At 39.1% G+C, this 24,547-nt stretch overlaps 1 protein-coding gene across 4 annotated transcripts in view; it reads right to left on the bottom strand.

Annotated features, from left to right (window-relative positions):
• Positions 1–538: 538 nt before the first annotated feature.
• Positions 539–24,547, bottom strand: part of cdh8 (cadherin 8) — a 101,534-nt gene continuing 77,525 nt past the window's right edge. For 3 of the 4 annotated variants that reach the window (XM_023261732.3, XM_055012275.1, XM_035944207.2), the window contains exons 7-12: positions 20,868–21,115; positions 11,272–11,408; positions 8,116–8,237; positions 7,260–7,377; positions 2,892–3,143; positions 539–2,701 (exon numbers count right to left, since the gene is read on the bottom strand). In XM_023261732.3, coding sequence (XP_023117500.1) covers positions 2,208–2,701; positions 2,892–3,143; positions 7,260–7,377; positions 8,116–8,237; positions 11,272–11,408; positions 20,868–21,115 — 1,371 coding nt within the window. In that variant the 3' untranslated portion in view covers positions 539–2,207. The remainder of the gene's footprint in view (positions 2,702–2,891; positions 3,144–7,259; positions 7,378–8,115; positions 8,238–11,271; positions 11,409–20,867; positions 21,116–24,547) is intronic. The other variant, XM_023261734.3, reaches the window with a different exon arrangement.

Here is a 24,547-nt window from a genome sequence, read left to right as displayed (position 1 = left end):
GCTGCTTTTGTCTTTATCACGCTGTCTGATGACGCATAAGCCTGTCAGAAGCATTTTTCGGGATCCAGCACAGCCACCATGTTGTTTTGAGGACAGGTGCAGTTGTGTTTCCTGCTCCAATTTCTCTGTGACGTTCAAGGCTTTGAAGGAACTATTATGTTATTAAATGTTGCAATATACTTTTTTGCTGTATCCATTTTCAGTCAAACTGTTTTCCCGTTCCTGTGAAATGGAATTTATTGCAGCAGACGTGGAGGTATCCTGATGTTTTGTTTATAGACTGGGTAAAGCTTTTTTCCAAAGTTTCTAATGCATAATTTCTATGATAAATTTGTAGTCTCCACTCCCAATCACATCATCTGGGTTATTTTCTCAGACATTACACAATCATTTTCAAAGACCGACTTGATGCTTCCTGCCACAAGTCAGCTGACCTTCAAGTGTAAAATGAGTGCAGCGCCCCGTTAACAGTGCTAATATCCTATCTAGAATGTTTTACTGCCATTGACCTCTCACCTGCAAAAGAAAATCACACCCATTCGGCAATATTTATAAAAATATATTTCACAAAGTAGGAAACAATACAGGGTATCTTAGATTACAGTACAGGGAGTAAATAATTGAACATACACATTTATAAGCATTAAAGCACAGTAGAAAATATGATCTGCATGTAGGACTATTCCATATATATTGTTTAGTCTACCGAGAACTGCCATAATACTGTATCAGTACAAACTGAGTATGCACGCAGCTGTAGTGCCATTGAAATTCTCATTATGTGCAAGAGCTAACGTGCAGAGACAAAACCTACCACCTCATTGAAAGCTAATGACATTAGCAGTAACTCTATGTACAGTACAAGTCTTTTTTATTGATATCATACAGTGTAAGCACAATATGCACATGGTCTGAATTCGCGTTGTCACTTTTCTTGAGCTAATGCAATCTGTTTTTCCTAAATGGGATTTGATGTTTAGAGGGACTCACATACTTAGGTATCAATTAGGCTATTGTGCTCAGACGTCCACTGGCTGCACCTCAGAATACATTATGAGATATAGTTTACACAGAATTCGCATGTCAGAAAGGTTCCCTTCTTGCAGTCCCAATTAATTAGTTCATCTGTGTTGTTACAGTAACTTAGAGCTCTTGTTTGCCTGCATACATCTAGTCTATATCATCAACTGCAATAAATTCATGATATGGTTTGGCTGTTAGGAAATAGTGTTCAAGTGGTTGAAAAAACAACTGAATGTGAAATTATCTAAACACACTCACTTCAAATAGTCAGCACGGAAAAAAATTACTTAAGAACAGATATACAAAAACTTATAGAACAATAATGAAGAATCAACACATCTCTTGTCAAAAAACAGTAGATTACAATTGTATTTAATGTTGCTTCTGTAAAAAGAAGGCCTCAGAGTTTCTACATTTCTCTTTTTTGTCTTCACTTCAGTTTTTTATAGGCTAGTAACATTTGCGACCCACACCTGTAGCGTGTAAATACAAAGAGTTGTATAAAGCAAGCCGCTCTGGGCTTTAGATAGTTTATAAATGTGGCCACCAAAGAACATATCAAATGATAACAAATTCACCTTAAAGCCAATACTGCTTTGTCTTTTTGCTTTTTTTTTTCAAATCATACATACATTCATCATTGTAATGCAGACCAAGTATTGCTTTTTCATTGTCATTTTATTTCCAATCACCGATCAGCTGGGTGGCGCAGGGAGGCATGAAACAAGAGCCCCTCTGCAGCTTCTGCAGTCCAGCTTGGTGTCCATGGAGCATGGAGTATGGTGTCTGCTCAAGCTTCAGAGAACCCAACAATATCCGTTTATTGGGCAACTACCGGCGATGCCAGGGCTTTTCTGCTACTGGCAGTCACAGCGAATGACTAACACCCAAAATACTGCTAGACACTCCACAACGGAATCTAAATTACACTCCACAAGAATCATAGATCTCCTAATAAAGACATTGTTTGGCTCAACAATTACAATGCGCTTGACGTAGTGGATGACGACTGCTATACCTCACTCTAAAAAGAATACAAAAAGTTGGCCTCCCTTGTTATTAACTCTTTTTTCTTTTTAAACACTTGTTTCTAAAAGCCAGCAAACCCCCTAGCGTTTAATACACAAGTATGTGAACAGAAAAAAAAAATCTCAAACGTCTTTTTTTTTCTAACAAACCAAAGGTCAGGTCTCACGGTCACTCTCTCCCACAGAGTACAGCTCCCCAAGTCTTCTGAAGCGTGGGCCCCACTCTCTGAGATAGTCATAGTTCTGGTCCGAGTCTGATGACGCCGTCTCCAGCGAGCTGAGGGAGCCGGCAATGGATCCCCTGCCCTCGTATCCATAGATCTGGATGGAGTCGTAAGGCGGCGCTGTTGGATCATTGTCTGCCTCATGCAGCCGTACATTGATGAATTCATCCACATCCACACCATTTGGGCCCGAGTGCTGGCCCGCCCGCGGCATAAACTGTAGGTCAGGCTTGATGTCCTTGCGTGGCAGGTAACCGTTGATGCCGTCTGGGTTCTGCAGCGTGGCGATGTCAAACGCCTCCGTGTCCTCCTCGCCACCTCCCTCATCATCGTAGCGAATAATATTCTCCCTCACATCTTCGTCATCCTTAATAATAAGAGGCTCATTCTTGTGTCTCCTCAGGGTCACAAATAGTACTACTATTACTGTCAGAAAGAAAGATGGAAAGAAAGGAAAAATGAAAGAAAAGACAGAAATCTTGGTCAAGCTTTGGCAAGTGGATTTTCAGTAAATCCTGGAGGTCAGATTATGCAAGTTTTGATCTACATTTATTACACCATTTCACGGTAGCAATGTCACAATACAAAAAGAAAAAAGAAAAAAGAAACACCTCACCTAACAGGAGTATAATACAGGCCAGGATGGCAATGAGAGCCCCCATACTAAGGCCAATAGGTAAGACGTAGGCCTCCACGTTGCAAGATTGGACGATTCCATCCTTGCTGCACCCACACACTCTGATGGTCAAGGTGTTGGTGCTGCTCATCGGTGGGTTTCCGTTGTCCGTTACAATGATTGGCAGGAAGTACATCTCTTGTTTCTGTCGTCGGAAGGTATCATGCTTGGCTAGAACACTGATTGAATTGTCTGTCAGAGAGAGGTAAAGCCAGAGATGATTTTTTTGAACGTGTGTGTGAAAAATCCATTATTATTCATGGTGGTGACAGACTGAAGTTCTGTTATGAAATTGTGTGAAGATCAGTGCAGCATAAGGGTAAACTAATTTCACATCAATCGTCACCAGGCTTTTTAGCGTTCTCACATTCCAATGCTGTAGATGGATTTCAGGACCCCCCCACCCCCTTCTCTTTCTTGACAGTCCAATTTGGGAATTCTGAAGGAAGGTGAGACTGAGTTTTAGGTCCCTCTTTGAAAGCTGAGGAAATGTGAGGACCACGGCAGGCGACACTGGCTAAGATGGCACATGTCGACCCAGAAAGGTGCCAGCTGCTCTTTGATGACACTTCTGTGAAGCTGTCTGCTCATTAGCTAGCACTCCTTACCCTGCTCACATTATCAAACACTTGCATTCCCACAAGAATCTACTCCTGCTGTTCTTATGGAAAACGTACAAGATTTCTGAGAGTCTAACCTTTGCCTCACTGTTTGAAAGTGCACTGAAGAGAGAAGGAAAATAGATGTGGTGAAATACGCTGTAGAGAGATGGGCCATGTTGAAACATCCACGTTGACAGAGCAAATTTAATCAAAAGATGGAATGCTTCATGATAGAATTATATGCTTTGCGCAATCTGTAATTGATGTGAACATATGCTCAGATTTATTTTCTTACGAGCAGTACACCACAAAGCAGTACGCTCTGCTTTGTGAACACCAGCATGTCCTATTTCATTTGGATCATTCAGGAGTGAGTATGCAAGTATCAACTATACTGCAGTAAACCAGCAGGGCATGTCCTCGTATACAGGTCATTTGCATTTTCTTGGCAACTATTGATGGTAAAAATAGAATTAAACATTTCTTGCCCGTCAGCCCATCCACAGAAGGAGTCTGCTACTCAAAGAGAAAGACAGCTGTGCAGATAACCTTCAAACAGACTGAACTCACTGCAGCTGCAAGAATGCTGTTTTCACTATCCTTTATGTTAGGCCATTTTAACAGTGTTTTATCTACTGACTGATGAAAACAATGAATATTGAAATATTAATCGTCACTATGACAAAAGCAAAGGCTCATTTAAATTAAAAAAATTCTATAAATAACTTATTATATGGGCGGCTACAAATGACAGTGGTGACAGCTGAAGTGACACTAACAGTATGAACACTTTCAAACTTTTCATGTCTCTTAAGACCATGTGAGCAACTACACACCATGCCAAACCAGCAGAGCTTAAATGCTTTATAAGCTAACATGAAAGGATTAGAGGGAGAGAAAGAGGTGATGGCGGTGAAGTTGCTAACCCAACTTAGTCTAGAAAGAAATATTCGCCACCACTTAGCACATTGTATGTTTGGTTTCTTACACTATGTAAAGATAGCATGTGCAGTGTTATTGTGCAAATTTAATGTGTCTGTGGTCAATGCATACAAAAGGCATACAAAATTAACACAAACATTAAACTGCTCCTCTTTTATCAGGCCATCATGGAAAAAAAAGCTCCTAAGCCTCTGATTGTGAGGGTTGCTGTGCATGTCTGATTGACAATCTTTCAAAATGTTGCAACACCAACACAATAAAAGCAAACTTAGTTAATGCAGTGTACAAGCTAGGAGCAGAGTTCTGTTAGCAGTGGTATTAAATATTTAAGGACCACAATAATTAATATGTAAACTGACTGCTGTTGACATTTGCAGGTATGGTTTTCAGCTGTTCCATGTACAGCTGACTAGTTAAGTACTGTGAAAAATTGTGTTAGCAAGCACTTTTTTTTCCATTGATGGAGGTTTGCCTGGTAGTTGGTTCAGCAAATCAAGATGCAATGCAAGGCTCACTTTCATGCTTGAATGAGGAAAAAGAGGTCTAATGTCAAAACTTTAGCTAGTTGGTTGAACGTCTGTGATGGTTACTATCGACTACATTGAACAATGGTGGTTTCTGCTTTATCCCAACAAGCTGAAAATTCAATGATTTGATTAACTAAGTAAATCATACATAGAGAGGAGTCAAACTCAGTGAAGTGACTTCATCTTAAAGTTAGCTATAGAGCAAAATTTACAAGAAGTTTACCCCACCGCAGTCTATTCATCATAGATGTATACTACCGTTCAAAAGTTTGGGGTCACCCAGGCAATGTCATGTTTTATATGAAAACTCACACTTTCATCCATGTGTTAACATAATTGCACAAAGGTTTTCTAATCATCAATTAACCTTTCAACACAATTAGCTAACACAATGCACCATTAGAACACAGGTGTGATGGTTAGTGGAAATGTTCTTCTGTAGCCCTATGTCAATATTCCTTTAAAAAATTAGCTGTGTCTATCTAGAATAGTCATTTAGCACATTATCAATGTCTAGACTGTATTTCTGATTAATTTAATGTTATCTTCATCAAAAAAAAAAAAAAAAAAATGCTTTTCTTTCAAAAATAAGGACTTTATAAGTGACCCCAAACTTTTGAACGGTAGCGTAGATGCAAAGTCCCTTAGATGTAGTATATTCAGAAAGGGTGCATTTTATTCCCACTGTGCTCAGCTTTACATTTAGGAGAGGAACTTTGTGCAATTTCCTTGTCAGACATTAACCACGGAGTCTGAAAATAGTTGCTATCAGCACATCTCATTTTTGGCATCATGGTGAGTGTGTTGTTAGTTGCTGACTATGTGCTGCTGTGCTGTGTTGCAGCCCTGCCTTCTGAATATTGAGTTGTCCGGGTGCTCAATATCTTGCATACAGCTGGTCAGAACCTTAGCCATTTTTCCCATTGCGGGCAACCTCCTAACCTCTTCACTGTGCAATCCCTACAATTAGACTTATCATCACAAACAAAAGCCGCACACAGAGGCTCACAGGAGCCCAACGCTCTTCACTGAAGTGTCTCCCACAGCTGCCGATTCAGATAGAAATAGGCACTGAAGTGCTGGGGGATATAGTGCGATGGACTTCTTTCCTCTGTTCAGAATTAGCAATACCATAAAAAAGTGTCTGCTGTGTTGTGGTATGTATTATGTGGAGCTGAACAACAACACATATATACTTTGGTTTCAGGCATGTGAGAAAAAAAGAAGGCTTTTTGTTGATTGGTCTAATACACAGCTGAGCTTTTAGCGGTGTTTTTTTTTTTTCTGTTACATCATCTTAAGAAACTATTTAATCTCCTCTTAACAAAAGGGCAAAGTTCAGGAAGCTGCATGTTTTTTTTTTACACTTTGGGGTTGATCCACAGTTAAGATTCAGTAATTTGCAGTGTGTCTGTGCCTGGTAAACAGCCTTGTATTCTTCTGACAAGAAGTCAAGAATACTTGATGTTCTGACAAGATTTCTGCACGTGACAGGAAAAAAAAATCCCCCAGTTTTAGTAACTGTCAGGGTGTCAGAAGTAGGATAGTCTTTGCCAAGCTATTTTTGCATTTTGCGTGACTACTATACTGGCACCTCATGTTCCTGCTAATGTATCTGTTTCAAATGTAAATGATTTTCATTTTTGTCAAAAGATAGCTAGTCCACTTGATGACCTGATTTTTATGGCATCTTTCCTCCATCAGAGCGAGGTTGCAGTAAGTTAGCCTGCAGCCTTTACGTCGAAACAGAAGGCTAGTACCATATGAAGATTTTTTGCCCCAAGCTGAAAACATTACACAACGTCATTGTGAACACAGGCTGTTCAGAGCCAGTAATGGAGGGAAGGCGGGAGAAGAAGAACGGAATAAAGACAAGCAAAAATGGCAAATAAACCAATCAAAGTACTTAGCAAATAAATATAGTACCATCTGCCACACTGCAACAGCTCCTAGGAAGTCACCCTACATTGAGCTGCAAGACTAGCAGGAAAAGCTATTTGGATCCCATTCATTTAGTTTCCCTCAAAATGCACTGGGGAGTAAAAAGAAACTGGTGTCCAGACAATTTCACATCTGCTAATTGTGAGCTACACTGATCCACCAGATTTCATCTCCAGTATGGCTAACATGCCGCGGGTTAGAGATTAGTCTGGAAAGCCATTGGAAAAATTTAGAGAAACTTCAGTCATTCTGCCACAAAAAAGAGCTGTTTTCTAGTGCTTTCTTTTCTTTCTCACCTTGGTTGTTTTTGATGGTAAAGTTGGGGTTGTTGAGCATCTCTGGTACTAGACGGTAGTCAAAGTAGTGTCCCTGGATTGGGTCATCTTTGTCTACCGCACTGACAGTCTGGATCACCTGTGTTGAAAACAGAGAGACAAGCAGATATACAGAGGAGGACTCAAATCCATTAGAGGAGGCAGCCTATTCATTATACTCTGTTTTTGCCACCGCAGATTGCCTCTGTGCAATAGTGCCTGGATCACACCTGATGAAATATATGCCCTATTCATTCCTGGAGTTTGAGATTATTATCAATGAGGTGCTGTCTAGTCTGGCACACTTTTAGGCTCCTGGATCTATCTGTTAATCTGTCATCATAGATCTTATCATGCTGTATGTCTTTATGATTGATTGGAAATTATAATTCAGGCCCTGCAGGACAGTTTTTCTTTTTTTTTTTTAGCTTCCCTTTTTCTCGTCCTTTCAATAAATCTCCCAATTGCACATACGCAGGTCCCATGAATGAGGTCGATTGATGAGAAGGAGAATGCTAAGTACTCGTCCAGGATTTTTGGCTGGGGGAGGCATTGTGCCATCTGGAGGAGGACATGAAAGACAGTCTTGAATTATGATCCACTCTGATCAATCCTGACTGCTCTCATTTCCCCTTTGCTCCACACACACTGAGTCAAGGGAGGACTGTTGCAGAGAAAAAGGACCGTACTCCCACCTCCGTAGTTTCCCAGTGAAATAAATAGGCTATAATTCACTGCGGCCAATCATTACAGGGGAGGAAAGTGAGAAAAAGAAAGGGACAGAGAGTAAGAAAGTGATAGATCACTGCTTTGATGAATGCGTGATATCTTTCCTTACCTGTCCAGGTTTTCCATTTTCACACAAAAAGGCCTCGTATTCGGTGGCAAATTCAGGTGCATTGTCATTAATGTCCATTACTCTGATGGCCACAATTGCCCTTGAAATCTGACTGTGATTTCCTAGATAGATAGATAGATAGATAGATAGATAGATAGATAGATAGATAGATAGATAGATAGATAGATAGATAGATAGATAGATAGATAGATAGATAGATAGATAGATAGATAGATGAAGTAGGAACAAAGAAGAGATGAATAAATAAGAAGACACAAAATCGACTGGACAAAAAAAAAAAACAAGGTTACACATGAAATTACAGGTAAATTCTGTGACCTAGTTTTAATTTCCTTTATTCTCCGTCTTTATTTCTCCCTTCATTTCCTGAGCTGATGGGAGGACAGATGATAAGCCACATCAATCTACATTTCAACTGATATCAACAATGCAAAACAGGATTCTAGGCAACAGAAAATAAAAAAAATGTCATTGAAAGTGCCTTTGAAAATCCCCTGTACACTGTAATGTTTAAAACATGAGGGTTAAAATATGCATATTAATGAGCCATTGGTAACTGCACTCTAAAAAGATAATAAAAGGCAGTTTAATCAGATTAGATTTTGATTGCAATTATTCATCTCTGGTAATTGACAGTTCCTTTCGAGAGTCCCAGTGAATGGCTGTATTTGTTAACCAGCGGTGCAAACGGCAACTTTTAAAGCAAGTATCTATTAATGTAGCCGAGGGCTAGGTCAGTTTGGCCAAAGACATTGGTGTGTGATTGTATTTGTTTTTACATTACGTTATTTTATTTTATTCATTTGTTGTATTTGTTGTATTTATTGTAGCTATGAATGAGACAATGAGCACGATATGTTTAGGACATGAACAGAAGATTTTCTGAGTTGTGAGAGCCCGTATTACGTACATTTACAGGCTTATCATTATATTTTCAGGCTCTAATAATATAAGCATACTTTTATGTTCAAAAACACTTTTTTTCTCATACTGTACACTGTTGCAGCATCTCTGCTCACTCTCTTTCTGGAACGCTCTGTTTTATTTCCTTTCTCTTTACTGTCCCCTCCTCTGAAAAGCCCAGTCTGCTCTGATTGGTCAGCTGGTCCAATGGAAACAAGTTAACGATGGATACGTACTGTACCCATCAAGACAAAGAGATGTGGCCTCTGCAGAAAAGGCTCTAGTGAAGAAATGGCAGATCAGAAGCTGCTCATTCTTCGTCTGAAGGCCAGCATAGTCGCTAGGCAGCAAATGTGTTACATGGTGACATAAATAAGTAACACAAGAAAAGCCTGAACTTCAAATGAACCATCTTAGGCAGTTAACGAGCAGCACTTTCTGTGAAAGAGAGTAACTCCCCTTGGGGTGAACTTTGGGCTTTGTAAGTTTGCAGATCTTTAACACGCACAAAAGAACACTTACTGTATATAAAACACTAAAGGGAAGGGAGAAACCCAAAAAGCATAATATAGCCTCTGCAATTTTCCAAAATTCTTTTGAGCCACCCACTTTAAAGACATCATCGTGTTCATGATATAAATGTTATAATCAATTAAAAAATTGAAGGGGCAGCAGCAAAAATCCTTAATGTATTTAAATGGGCTGGGTTGAATTTTATTACTTATCACAATTAACATTCCCACACTTTTTGCAGTTATGAACCTGAACAATAGCAACAGTAGCTACACGTCATACACCTATACAAATTAACTTGAACACATTTGTGATTTTTGTCCACTTGTTTTTATTTTTATTTTTGTTTATTTCTTTTCAATCAAATCAAACACAAAACAGTGGATCAGATGCTCCACAAATTCAAGGTCTCCAGCCCTTCCGAGGGATGGGTTGAAAAAGAGGTAAGAATTGAGGTGACTGGAAATTGACAGTCTGATAGACAGTGATAGATGGATTAGAGCAGAGGGAGGGGGAGACACAGCCCCTCCCCACACAAGTGATTTTCCCTCAACAGCAGACAGGGAATAGAATCTGATTAGTCAGATGTCAACTGGTGCGAGGCAGCAGAATGAGCCTCCGTTTGGGTGGCAAATGGCATCGAGATAGAACTGGGAACACATCTATTCCTTGTCACGCCAGAGAAGACACCGGCTTCCCCTCTCCATCCGTGAAGAATAGCAAAGCTGCCATATTTATTTTGGCAAATTCCTATTAGGTGTTCTCGGTGATGCCACTATCTCAAGCCACAGTTATTTTGCCAAGAGGCATGAAAACACGCTTTCAATGTATGGGTGCACGACATGACAAGGCAAACAGCTTATCAAATGGGACACATTCAGTCCCTCCAACGGGATGCTACGATGGAAGGATTTGTCTGTGCTGCATGGCCAAAACATTATGACAGTGTTCAGGTTTTCATTTCTTTTGACAATTAATGTGTGTTTCCTTTGATTAAGTAAAGAAAAGAACAGAAAGAGGATGAAAGAGAGAGAGAGAGGGATAGAGAGATAGCACAGAAGCAGACAGAAAAAGTTACAAGCGGTGTAAATTTCTATTCCAATAGCTTAAAGGGGTACATTAAGCTTTATCACAACATACAGCCCCCCAAAACAATCTGTATGCAAATAAAGCCTTACATATGGTTGAAGCTGTTTGTAGCTCTGCCGGCAAGATTTTCTACGTAGTCAGTGAGTTTTGCAGTTCGCAGATGTTCTTTAATCTGTAATGGATGCTGGCGTTGGAGCAATCCACTCTGGAGCATGTCTTTAAAACTGTTTATTTGATACGTCTTAATGTTCTTGCACTTGCACAAATTGACTACTGAGCTGTTTAATTCAATCAAAACTCAGCAAATTAATGTATTTAATGCCTCCGTGGATTCAAATGCTAATTGTTTGTGCCATACTCTCGGAACGATTAAAAGTGCTGGTTTACAAAGCGCCACACAGTTGAACAGAGGATTGTGTGTAGCAGGTCAGTGATTCCTTTGACTGAGGCAAACCATGAAGCCACTGAGTAGAAGAAGATATTGTATGTGTTTACCTGCAGTTATTCATTTTTAAAACTTGCATACCAATGAATGTCTAATCATATGTTGACTTTGAAAATGGGACATTCCAATTCATGAGGAGCAACGTAGCACAGCAGGGGAGAGCAGAATGAGGAAAGGTTACTTACGGACTTCTGTGGCGGTTACTGTGATGTTGTGCCACATGTCTGTCTCCCGGTCCAACGGTTTGGCCAGTGTGATCTTGCCATTGTCCACATTGATGTTGAACTGTCTCTCTAGATCTGTGTGCCGATCGATGAAGTACCTGTAAATACAAACAATTGTCAGACATTTGAACCAAAACAGCCACGCCACCACTGAAGCATCTATTTTGCAATCCTTTGGGTGTTGTGGCTAAACGCGGCCTTGTTCATCAAGAGAAACCTGTAGATCAATGCACATTAAAAACAGTAGGAAATCAATAATTATCATCTGAGGAATAATTACAGCCTTCACATGAGCAGCAGAGGACATTAAAGCCTAATCTGAGAAGCCCTCCCCCCAATCAAGGCAACGCCTCCCTCCAGCAAAAATAACCATTAGTACATGTTATGTCAGGGTAAGAAATGAGGTGTTGTTAACCCTGTTTGGGATCTGTCAACACTCAATGGCTCCCAAAGGCTTTGCATTAATGAGTTAGGATGTCATTGTGTCACACACAACCCACTAACAACCGAGGGGTGGGGGTAATGGATGTAATAGAGATGAACCAATGACCTATCTGTTTAGACTGACCTTGTCTGATTTTAGAGAAATGATTTTGTTTTCTTTCTAAGCCAGTAGCCACTTTTAGCTTCTTGTGAATAAATAAAATTGCACACATTAAAATGTATCCTTCAGGGGAAACATTTGTCAAACTGTTCTTTTCAGGATTCTATTCCTCTGTGACCCTGCTACTGACACACTGACTTTTTGAGACTTGTACAGTCTTAAAAATACAGTGGCAACACATGAAACTCTTCAGCAAAAAAACTCAAGCAGCGGGTATGAAATTGGAGTGCACATAAAAGAGAATTTTCCGATGCCACTTGAAGCTGTGAAATCACTCTTTCATGTTGCAACGCGCATAGCGCCAATTCTTGGGACAGGCCCACACAAAACTGACTAAAAAAGAATCTGTCATTATGGGTCATCTTTGGTTTTACACATTTCATTTGCCATTATGCGTGACTGTCATAAACATCCCACTCACCCAAAACACAAGGCCGCAATGATTCACGTGAGCTAATTACACCATGTACTGCATAAGCATTTCCATACCTTCAGGACAAACTGTCCATGCTCCTTTTTCTCTGTCTCACTCTCACGTCCTCCCTCACAATATCTTCCCCCTCCAACAGTGAGAGCGTTTTTTGTTTTTTTTTTCCATCCAGCTGGGTCTCAATCTCTTCCTAATCCAATCCCCCTATCCAATTCTTTGCAAACCCCCTTCCCCATGCAGACATCCCTCGGCCACCAGACGCCCTGCTCACCCCGTCTCCCTTCTTTCCTCACCCTGGGTCTCATACCATCTCACATTGGAACTGCTCACCCCTATCAGTGCAAACCTGTTGGCAGGAACCCTGCAGTATTTATATGGTTGGAAAAAAAGGGAGAGGGAGGATGGAAGAGACACAGAGGAAAGAGAAACAGAGAAAGAGCAGCAGAAAATGCCAAAGACAAAGTCACAACAACTATTTATGTGAAGGAGGGTGCTGCTTATACAAGAATGGTTGGAAATGAAATAAATAATCCACTGGCCCAGATTCCAATTGTTGGGGAGATGTACCGAGCCGTGACATTTCCATTTTTGAGATGAAATGGTGTAAAATCCTCCAGACGCCAGGCTGGGAGAGGTCCATAAGGACCCCCCCCCACCCCCCACCACCCACCCACACCACCCACCACCCACCCACACCCCCCCATCCCCATACCCCTCTTCTCTTTCTCTCTTGCCCTGCAGACGCAGAGCACTTTCAAGACAGGCAGACAGCAGCAAACCACCTGGGAGCAGGCTCTCTCCTGCAGACTGAGTGGATCCCAGTCAAACTCTGACAGCCTCACGTGGAAGCGAGGAGACAGACCCTGAAATGTTCTGCCACCTGTCACTCAAACTGACAACGTGATGTGAAAAGAATTAAAAGCAAATAAAAAATGATATCCAGCGTTATACGTGCACAGCTTCCCTGAGTGTGATGAGAGAATGGGTGCAAATGCCTGCGCGTGTCTGTGTGTGTTTGTATCAGCTCGTCTCAGCTTTGCATTATCTTTCACAAGGGTTTAAATGGCACTGGACCTCAGTCTAACACTTAAACATCACGTAGACGCAGTTTGTGTCAAATATTTTACGACAGAGTAGCTCTCTTACAACTGATGCAGCAGACACCCAGAAATATTCAGCTTCAATAAAAGCACACATAATACTTTAATCAAACTGCATCAGTGGGACAGGAGCTGTTCTGTGAATTTAAAAAAAGGTAACTATAAATTGTAATCAGTGAGATTGTTTTTCTTATTTCTGCTCATTTTTGGATCGTTGCACTAATGTGTGCTGCATTTCTCATACACCGACTGTCCATCAAACAGTATGGCCGGGACATCTTCCCTGTTGGAGTTTCTGTGGGTGGCAGTCTTCTGTCTCTTTAGCTGCACAGGTTATCAACGCTCATACTAACTACTCTGTGATTTTTCTTTTGTCCCCATCACATAATTGTCTGCAGTTATAAACTCACATTAACAAATAAAACTTAATTGTAAAATTGTCTTTCATTTTAAAATAAAGAGATGAAAATGAATCGCTAATTGAAGTTAAATCATTTGGAGACATAATGAATCGTACCTGATTATGAACACAGCAATAACACCAATGGTGGTGACCCGCATCTGCCACCATTTAACTTCTAGCTCTATGTTGTGATTTGTTGTATCACAACATGACAAATAATCAACACAAACTGAGAATGAATTGGCAAAACACAGATAATCTGTATTATACGATCAATGTCAATAAAAGATACTAAGCATTGTACTTTTCTGAAACTAGGCATCTTTAGCATCACCCTGAACCCCGATTTTCTATGTGGTGAAAACAATATTAAGTACTTAAGACAAAAATCGAAAGGCCACTTTACTGATTTTATAAATAATGTAATGTCTTCTGTAGTTCTGGAGGCTACTTTGTGAAGTCGGAAAAATTAACCACGATGACAATATTAGGTTTATCAGATGTAATGAACCACAAGTGACAACTGCATAATAATCATAATAAGCAGCGTGTAAGTGTTGTGAAGTTAGAAAAGTGGATCACTGATGCCAGTAGCAATTTCTGTCTAAAGTGTACAAAATTTAGCTGAAATCAGCTGCCATAAACTACGAGACCAAGTGAGGCTGTATCAGCAGAACCACGGCACATATTAAACTGATTAAAGCAGTGTTTTATAGCTTGTGAATTCACATTTTCATTCTAAAGAGGAACAATTTCAACTACTCATTTCAAAAGTCACAGACTGTCAATATAATTCGGAAAATTTAGAGAGATTTAAAAAAAAAACATATATTAAAACATGCAGTTGTTGTGTAAATGCACTTTTCTAGACCAAATGCACTTTTCTAGACCAAATCTAGAAAAAAACTAAGAGAAAAGAATGTTTATATATAAATATAATAAATATTATATATATATATATATATATATATATATATATATATATATATATATATATATATATATATATATATATATATAATATTTATTATATTTATATATATATATATGTATCAGTAGAGTTTAAAGGTGGAGTAGCCACGGAAAGGTTTGTTTGGTTTTGACCTCTGTAGACTGTGAATGTGTGCATGTGAGTGACTGAGCGCCTGTACAAGTTGGAGGAAGAAGAGGTGAAAAGATCGAGAACGTTTCTTCTTTTTTTTCTGCAGAGAACAAAATGCCTCTGACATTCCTGCTTGTTATTAGGTCAGTAAATCCACCGGGAGGATCACAGATGTAGAACTAATTTTGCCATTCCCTGAGTGCTGACCATTGGTGTTTGAACATTGCATTTTATTCAGGTTGTTTCTCAGGCCATTTCATGTATTTATTTATTTGTTTGTTTTTAAAAGGGAAGGAGATTTTTCTCAAGCGTACAAACTAATTTAAACCATTAATAAGAAAACATCAAAAACAAAGAAATCATCAATGTGAAAAAAAAGCTGGCCGAAATGACATTAAATTTCCATTTGTTTCCAGTCTCCCTTACTTGACTGCTTGTATTACCATATGCAGCATGACAGCTGTCAACCATGCCATAACAACATAGCAAAAACTGCAGAACAAAACAAGATTCACAGAATTCCATTACACTACAGCAATTACATTCAAAAATATGAACAAAAAAAAAGAACAAAGAAGGAAAAGATGGAAATGAAACTAAAGCACATTTTGGCAATGCTTGTCACAGTATCAATATTTTGAAATAAAATACACTCTGCTATTCTATGAAATCCAGCAGTTCGTGTCAGACAACCTGAGTGACTGCCAGATGTCACATTGCTTTTTATTTGTGATCAGTCAGGTAGAAAACGACAGAGCACAGGCTCCACAGAGAAGCAATACTGAGGGAGTATTTCATGGAGTGCACCTGAAATGTTATTGGTTGGGTGCATTAAGTACAGCTAAGGGGTTGTTTGTCTCCTGAGTGCAGAGGACATGGCAGCCCACCAGAGCACTCGCCCCGAGTGGTTTAGACTCAGACTGTTTTGGTCTGGTATGGCAGGAGGGGGGATTAAGACGGAGAGCGATCCTAATCATAGGGGTCGACTCGAGAGCTTGTTTAGATGGTGGCAGAAGCGAGTCCACATTAATGGTGCTATTATGGCAGCCATTCCACAAATATATATCCAGCTTGAGTGACGACAGCTTGGTTTTGGAGAGCCTGTCCTCGTCTAAATTTTTGAAACACTAAGAAAATAAAAGTCCACAAGGTTGAAAGAAAGAGACAAAACAAAGTGAGGAGGACATTGTGGGCTGATTGTTCATTAATAGTTTTACAGCCAATAAATAATGCATTTTATACTGTATCAGTATCGGTATTTTTGTAATTAATTAATCATTTCAATCTCCAAAACCTTGCTTTTCTCGTGTGTGGATTTACTGTGTTACAGCAATATGAACTGACTGTTTTGGGGTTTTGGACTCTTGCCTGAACAAAATCCAATGTTTGAAGTTGATACCTTGGACTAGGAAGTTGAGACAGACATTTTTTTCACACTTTTATGATGTTTTACATCAAATGATTACTCAATAATGAAAATAACAAAAGACAGAGTCAAAATATTTGGCTTGTTGTCTGTTGAGGCTTTTGTCCAAATTTTCCATTATTTACAACATACTTGGGATCTTGTAAGAGGCATTACTGAGGCTATAGCCTTCTGTCAGCCAGTACATTTGGAAGGATTAAAATCTCCCAGACTGTAATCATTTTATCAGCACAAAGCTCAGAGATACAGACTAATACAAACCCTGGCTGGAAGTAAAATCAAATGGTCTTTGGTGAGGGCAATGCATCATATTAAGCTTCCAATGACAATAGTTTGTTTCATCTCATCCCCTCACAAAGGAAACTCTCGACATGTGTGATACATCATCTTGAAGGACTGAAAGGAGGAAGGGGGTAAAAATGTGTAATTGGACATGGATAAATCAATTTATCATGAAAAAAAATCAACTTGCAAGTAAATTTCTGCTAGTGTGTGCATGTACCGCTATTATTTCTTTAATGATCAGTGGCTTCACAGCTGGCAAATGATTACTACAGTATTCTATTAGCTGCTTGTTATTCTTCTGCTTTCTCTCTGAGAATAAAATTGAAAGTTTGAAAATGAGCTTTATTAAAAAATCTAACAGCCCTCAAGAACATTTTGAAAGGCCCTATTCTGTTTCTGTGACGGCAGGAGATTTTCTTTTTTTTTTTAATTTTTTTTTTTAGCCTGACAGTCACACAAAGCCCTTGAGCAATAATCCATTTTGAACATAACATCATCTCTACAAGATTATAAAACTGGCGATTAAAAGTCTAACAAAGACTATGTGTTTATTAAGTTTGAATATAAAAGAAAGAAAGAGCGAAATAAACTGTAAAAAGGCAAAGGGCCTGGTAAATAAAGATGGCAGCTGATGACTCAGTTCATGCTGTATCATGCTCAAAACACTTAGCAAGTGCCAAGACAGGATGTTGATATCTGGACAGATTCACAGCAGCAAATGGGCAAAGAGATCATGTCAGCAGGGTGCTGCCATCTGCAGCCACACTCATTCATTATTTAGTCACTTTTTCTTTCAATAATGATCGACTGAAGGAAGCAAATACTGAGAGCATGTGAACAGAACTGACTGTTAATACTGCACCCAATTCAGAATAAAATGCAATAATGAGATGAATAAATTTCATGATGAAGTGAACTTTTATACACTTCAGATGGAAGAAGAAAATGACTAATTTTTTTAAGTGTCTCTCTATCTCCCTCTAACATATAAAGCACAGACCTGCATCAACAAACACACAGGCACCATGGCATGGAATAAGGACAGAGGCAAAAAGATGTCATTAAATACAAAATATACTGCTTCTTTTACTGGTGAAGGGACATCATGCAACCTCAGAGCCTCAATTCCTCCTGGCAATCTCATCACTAGACATGAGGATGCCACCAGAAAAGTGGGGGAAAAAAGAAAAAGTCAAATGAACCAACCCTGCTCTATAGCTCTACAGCCAATCTATATACACAGTCTGCTCTCTGCTCGCCATGCAATTACACTCAACCTGTTGAGTGTTGTCCCGGGAATGCGGTCAGCAAGTCACTGGAGAATTAATGAAATGCCAAGATGGAGGGAGAGAAATTGCCTGTATAACCTATCCTCAAGGTGCCCTTCTGGTATTTCCAAGAATAAGTCACACAAGAGGACAGCATAGCAGGGCTGGCCATAGAATGAAAGAGAAAGTTATGCTGCCTTCAATTTATAATCTACTTTTTTTGTACATCTGTGGAAATGAGAACAATCATTGAGTCATTTCCTCACTGCCAAAGACGCTACCACAGTCTCCAAAGGTCAGAGACATGAAGAGATTTAATTGCATGCCTCAGTGTCAACCATTTTAATAAAACAAGTCATTATAGCCTGAAAAGACTCATTTGTTAACCTATTCTTTCCATCACTTCTTGAAGCTAAGCTAAAGAGCTTTTTCTTTTGAAAGTTTTGCTGCCGTCTTGCTCTGGTCATTCAATAGCAAGTGGTTAAGCAGTAAAAGCTGAGGTCCTGTCAATAGTTCACTGTTGTCAGATATCTCTGTGTAGAACACCAGACAGTTTGATGCGTGAAGCCTCCAAGGCTCCCTGCAAAGGTTAAACCCCTCTTCTCCAAACGCAGAACTACACTGTTTCTCCCACAGTAGTAAATTAGTGTTGAGACCATCTGGTCGCTCTGAGCAGATAGCAAGCAAAGACTGGAATTCCCATGTAAAATAACAGAAGCTGTTTTTAGAAGGAGGAGAAGATAAGACATCATGGCACCACTTCTCAGAAGTAGTTATGTTTCAGTGTTTCAGGCATTCATGCTGGGGTACTGTAAGACCATGGATGATCGACATTACAGTTTATAAGCATGTAATTGTGTGAGGTGAATTTGCTTATCAGGGATCCACATACATTTCATGGTTAATAAAAAAAAAAAAAAAAATACATATATATATATATATATATATATATATATATATATATATATATATATATATATATATATATATATATATATATATAAAAAATATAAGTTTCTTTGAAGTCATCTCAAAAAAGGGCAACAGCAACTAATATAGGCAGTTAAGATGTTGTACAGTGTACTGTCACTAGAATGATATTGCAATACTCTGCATTTAAAATGATGCTACTCCCCATTTTATTAGTACTGTTATGTACAGAATGACAGTGTTTTAAAATGAGTTGTCTCATTCTGCGACAGCAGGGCAGTGTGTACGTGTGCAGCACTTCACTTCCACTGACCACAGGCCTAATGGAGGAGGCCTAATGGCCGTGCCAGCCAGAAGCATAGCTACAAGCACAAATGTTGTTGCAGAACCTCACGGGAGTGTTGACAAAGCAGATGCACAAAACTAGATTATGGCATTATTTGACTTATGACATAGCTGACAGTCAGACTGAGGGAGCCAACATGTCCAACTTTGCAAAGCATCCTGCTGACAGACATGATGTCGCAGAAGTGACAGGTTAGTGAATGTGATAGATAACATAATTACATCATGCCCATGCTATCAAATATAAGTCAAACAAGTGTCATGTATTTTGTGACAAGAGTTTGACAAGTTAGTTAATGGCAATCATACTTTAATTTGACTTCACCTTAGCTAACTTGCAAATATGGCAAACATCTAACAAATACAGCATTCACAGCAATAACGTTAGCTTACATTACCTTGCAAACTGTTAAAAATCAGACATTCTCAAATGTGCAGATTGACAACAGCAGTTGTATTATAGTCAAGCGAATTCCTGTATAAAGAATGAAAGTGAGTGATTAAAATGCTTTATTTTCTCTGGGTTTAACCTTTCAGAAGGAGCAGTGTGCCATGTGAAGTTGGACAGACATAAATGTGTTAAGAGCTGATTTTAATGAACAGTTCTGCAGTTCTGGTTGGATCTTAACCCTGTGTCTTCTTTTTTCCAGCGCAGCCTCACCTGTGTGATTCAACACACTGGCTGATGTGGTGCACTTTCGACCAACAGGAAAGGAGTGTCATGTTTTTCTGTTTGTTTTTCTTGCCAGCATTTTTTTGTTTTGTTTTTTTTTTGGCTTGCAAGCACTCTCCACAGAATCACCCATTTTTACTGTTTCATGATGTAACAAATGTGCGCCAAATGGGACAACATTCAGGAAAAAGCATAGTGTTTATTATTTATTATAACTATGGTTTTACTTGGCCTATCAACACAATACAAAAACTGGTGAATAGTTTCAAATCCGCACTTTCAATGAAAGTTGAAACGGAGACTCAGCGATGCTGTGTATTCCTGCTATGTCATCTTAAATCTCATGTGATTTTGATGCGCCCACGTGTCCGTCAATTCCAGAGGGTTAAAATTTACACCATTCAGTCACAGCAGTAAAAAAAAAGTATGCGAGGTGAGTAAATGTGTTCATTGATTGGTCAGTTGCTTCTTTGAAATCTCTCTCTAAAAACTTTTCACATAAAAACATTATCATCAGAATCTGTGTTTGAATTTCCGTTGTGTAACGCTTGTCTCAAGGTCTCCATGCCATCCTCCCGCCTCACCAGTGCCTGGTGTAGTCACACTAACTTACTGCTATATTTTCAAGGACACACAAGTAGTGACTCAATATTTGGAACTTAAAATTAGCTTCTCGCAATTCTAAATTCTACATTGGCTGTGATCATCACTCCTCAGGTGACAGTCACTGTTATTATTTGATTTATCTATCTGAAGAATATTTTCTCTGCCAAGTTTCAGTTCTGTAGTCACTCATTCGTTCCCAACATTTTCCATTATATGTGTAACAAGATGTTTGTTGTGCCATGGTTCTATTGTGTGCTGTGATAGTAGCAGTAGATGTTTTATATACCTAAAGTTGTTGCATTTCTATTTTTTTATTGTCTACAATTCAATCCTCAACTTTTCTCACAGTGAATCTAATTTCTCAACACAATTAAGTGCATCTTACCTGACGAGGCTCCCAGTAGAGTCTGGATCCCTGGCATTGACTGTCCCTATGACCGTGTTGATGGAGGCATTCTCGTCCACTTCCAGTAAGTACATGGGTTTGGAGAAAACAGGAGGCTCATCTGAGTCTTCCACCACAATCTTTACTGTGGCTGTATCCTTGAAGGGCACACCGCTGTTGGGCTCCGAGCGGATGTTGGTAGCTTCAACTTTCAGTGTGTAGGCTCTCTTGCTCTCATAGTCTAAAGGCTGTAAGGGAGTAAGATTAAAAGTGGTCAAAAACTGCTGCATTTTAGCTCAGAATTGTTTGATATATCTATAATATAATGTAATGCACCACCCACTGGTATAACATAATGTACATTGCTTCATTACTGCATTAAATACAGTTTGGATATTCTTGTATTTTGCTGAAATAGTTTTATGTAATGCTACTTTATAAATGATGCATCTACACTACTGTTCAAACGTTTGGGGTCACCCTGACAATTTCATGTTTTCCATGAAAACTCACACTTTTATTCATGTTTACATAATTGCACAAGGGTTTTCTAATCATCAACTAGCCTTTCAATACGATTAGTGAACACAATGTACCATTAGAACACAGGAGTGATGGGCCTCTGTACCCCTATGTAGATATTTCATTAAAAATTTCCAGCTAGAATAGTCATTTACCACATTAACACTGTCTAGACTGTATTTCTGATTAATTCACTGTTATCTTCATTGAAAAAAATGCTTTTCTTTCAAAAATAAGGACATTTCTAAGTGACGACACACTTTTGAACAGTAGTGTATGCTGCCCTGCATTAATGACAGAAGATTAAAAAAAAAAAGTTCTGTATTAAACATTCCCTCATAAAAAACACACTGCATTGTTTTAGATTAAAGGGGCAGTGTATATATTCAGGTCACTTGTCATAAGAAACATTACTCAGCCTGTGAAAACAATGTTATATATTCTGGCTCTGCAGAGAGTCTGAAAATAACCTTGATCATGTCATCAGAGTTACCTCCACTTGGAACAAAGTCACAAAACTAGTATTGGAAACTGGCTGTGTGAAACATATGGGTGTTTACTATGGAAGTGGTGTGCAATTAAAGACACCATTGAGTTTCATTATGGGGAATGTAGGAGGACGTGTTTTTTGGAGCTTGGCTCTTGCGATGAAAATTAGGGAGCTTCTTAATCACTGAGGACTTTAAACCACCCAGCTACATATAAAGCAATTAATGGTATCACTAAACTAGACCAGCTAAAGCAGTACAAGCTAAAACAAGGAGCTCTGCATAATCACAACTTTTACTTTTAATAATGGGTATGTGTTGCCAAAAATGTTCCTCTACTTTCATTTAAAGAGTTTTTTTTCCACCACTGTCAAAATCACAATTTTTTTTCTGATCCCTAATGGTCCCAGCTGCACCAAGATTCATATGCTTCACCGAGAAATTAACATTTACAGCAATGGGAATAATAAACTACAATTCCAGCTTAAAATCCCTTTTGAAAGATTTGAACATTCCTAACTTCTGTGCCTCCCAGTGGTCATATCATTACAGACACTGTGGCAGACAGCAGTGCATGCTGCTACTATCATTATATCACACATTTAATAGATACTATAGTTACAATCAAATTACTTGTGCACAGACTTTATTTTGAAGAGACAGAGATTTTAAGTGGTTGCTATAATGTCTACAGTGTTGTATACTGCAGCAAGCAGAATTAATTTTATCATTATTTTGATTTAAATCAATCAGTCAATGTGATTACAATTCTCAGAGTAGCATAACCTGAAACTATTTTCCAACCTTTATCAGCTTGAAAAAACACAAATTTCCTTTACAGTGACAGCAGAGTATTTGCACTTTCATACTGCGATTACACCCAGTTCACATAAAATAAATGAGACAGGGGCTTATTTCAAGACTATCAATGGGTCTTCCAAAAAGAAATAAAACTATTTTGTACAGCACATGTCATTGTGTGACTGACATATCTATTTAATCCATCTTTTCAACTGATATGCAGTATCTCCTTTACAAACGGCCCATCCTTAATATTTAAGAAAGAGGAGAGTCACAATTTACTTTCTTGGTATCTCTGAGGACACCCCAGACTGTCACAATTTCATTCTGAATCACCCCTGGTCGCTCTCATACTACTAGAATAATGGGATCAAGTCACTTCCACGCTCCATAACCAGGATTTATAGGGAAATCAAAACTGGGCCTTGCCGCTTGAGGGGACAGGAGCTGGCTTGGGGGAAAGAGGAGGCCTGAGAGGAGGGAGATGAACAAAACGAGAAATGTATTCAGTTAGAGAAAGACGAGGCAGGCAAGAGGAATTGTCCCTGAGGTTAGGCAGGGCTCGTGGTGAGAGTTCTGGGGGCAGAGGAGGCATGTGGGTGGAAGGGAGTCTGGGGGTCCAGCTGTGAGACAGCAGCAGCCAGGAGGACATGGAGGAGACCTGACTTCCACACTGCTGTACTCCTGGCATCAGGGCACTAGCAGAAAAACCGAAGCCTCTGAAGCCTCTCCAAGTCCCACTCCTCCATGGTCAGAGAAGCTCTTTGGAACACTCATTATTAACCTCCCCTTCCTCTCCTCCTCACCCTCCTCCCCACTTGACATCCACCCCCTTCCTCCATTCCTTCCTTTTCGCTTTCTCTGATCCCTCCGTCTGTGCCGAGAAAGTACAGTGTGGCTGGACCTTGAGCCAATGGATTACACTTTAATTCAGAGGTAGCAGAGAATGAGGCCTGTATGAGGTGTGGCTGGACACTCAAAATAATTATACTAAAATGGAGAGGTGGGGAAAGGCCCGGGTTTCAAAGTGAATGGTAATTTGAAAGTCAATTATGAGTTCAAACACTGGTTTTCCAGCAGAGGTGAAGCTGTTATATTTGTATTTTTAAACTAGTGTCTACAGTTCAGACATCTGATTATTATTTTAGCTAGTCCATTGTTTTAATGATATGAACCAAAATTGAGCTGGGATGCTTGGAACTGAACACAATTCAAGCAATATTCTCCCAAAATGTAAACATTGTCATCTCAGCATATACACCACCAATCAAAAGCTTGGACACACCTTTTAATTCAATAGTTTTTATTTAATTATTTTCTACATTGTAGATGAATACCGAAGACATCAAAACTATAAAAGAATACATATGCAATTATGTTGTAAACAAAAAATGTTAATTTTCAGTATTAATATACAATGTAGAATATAATATAAATGAATAAGAAGCATTGAATGAGAGGCTGTGCCCAAACTTTTGGCTGGTAGTGTCTGTGGAGAGAAACTGGCAAATTAAAGCTACACATACTGTATGTCTGTTTATTTATGACATTTATTTAATCTATTTATTTACGATTTACGATCATTAAATTGTCATAGATAATGTTTCAGCACATAGCTGCTAGTACATCCAGCAGTGTGTTGTGGTCACCTGATCTATGTGAGTCCAACATTCTTATTTTAGCTCAGTATGTTCTCCACCAACTAATGAGAAAAAAATTATGATTTTAACCTTCTAAAGTGAAGTATATGGGCCCTTACACCCAAAAAGTGAGCTAAAAGAGGCTAAAATGCTCCAGAGCTGAAGGTAGACCCAGAGTTTAGCCCTAAATTTCTGTAATTTAGTATTTAAGCAAGATTGTTTACATTAC

Source organism: Amphiprion ocellaris, chromosome 1 (genome assembly GCF_022539595.1).
Source record: "Amphiprion ocellaris isolate individual 3 ecotype Okinawa chromosome 1, ASM2253959v1, whole genome shotgun sequence".
NCBI classification, from domain to species: Eukaryota; Metazoa; Chordata; class Actinopteri; family Pomacentridae; genus Amphiprion; species Amphiprion ocellaris.
The sequence above is the reverse complement of the archived record's forward strand: the minus strand, read 5'-3'. Positions and strand labels throughout refer to the sequence as shown.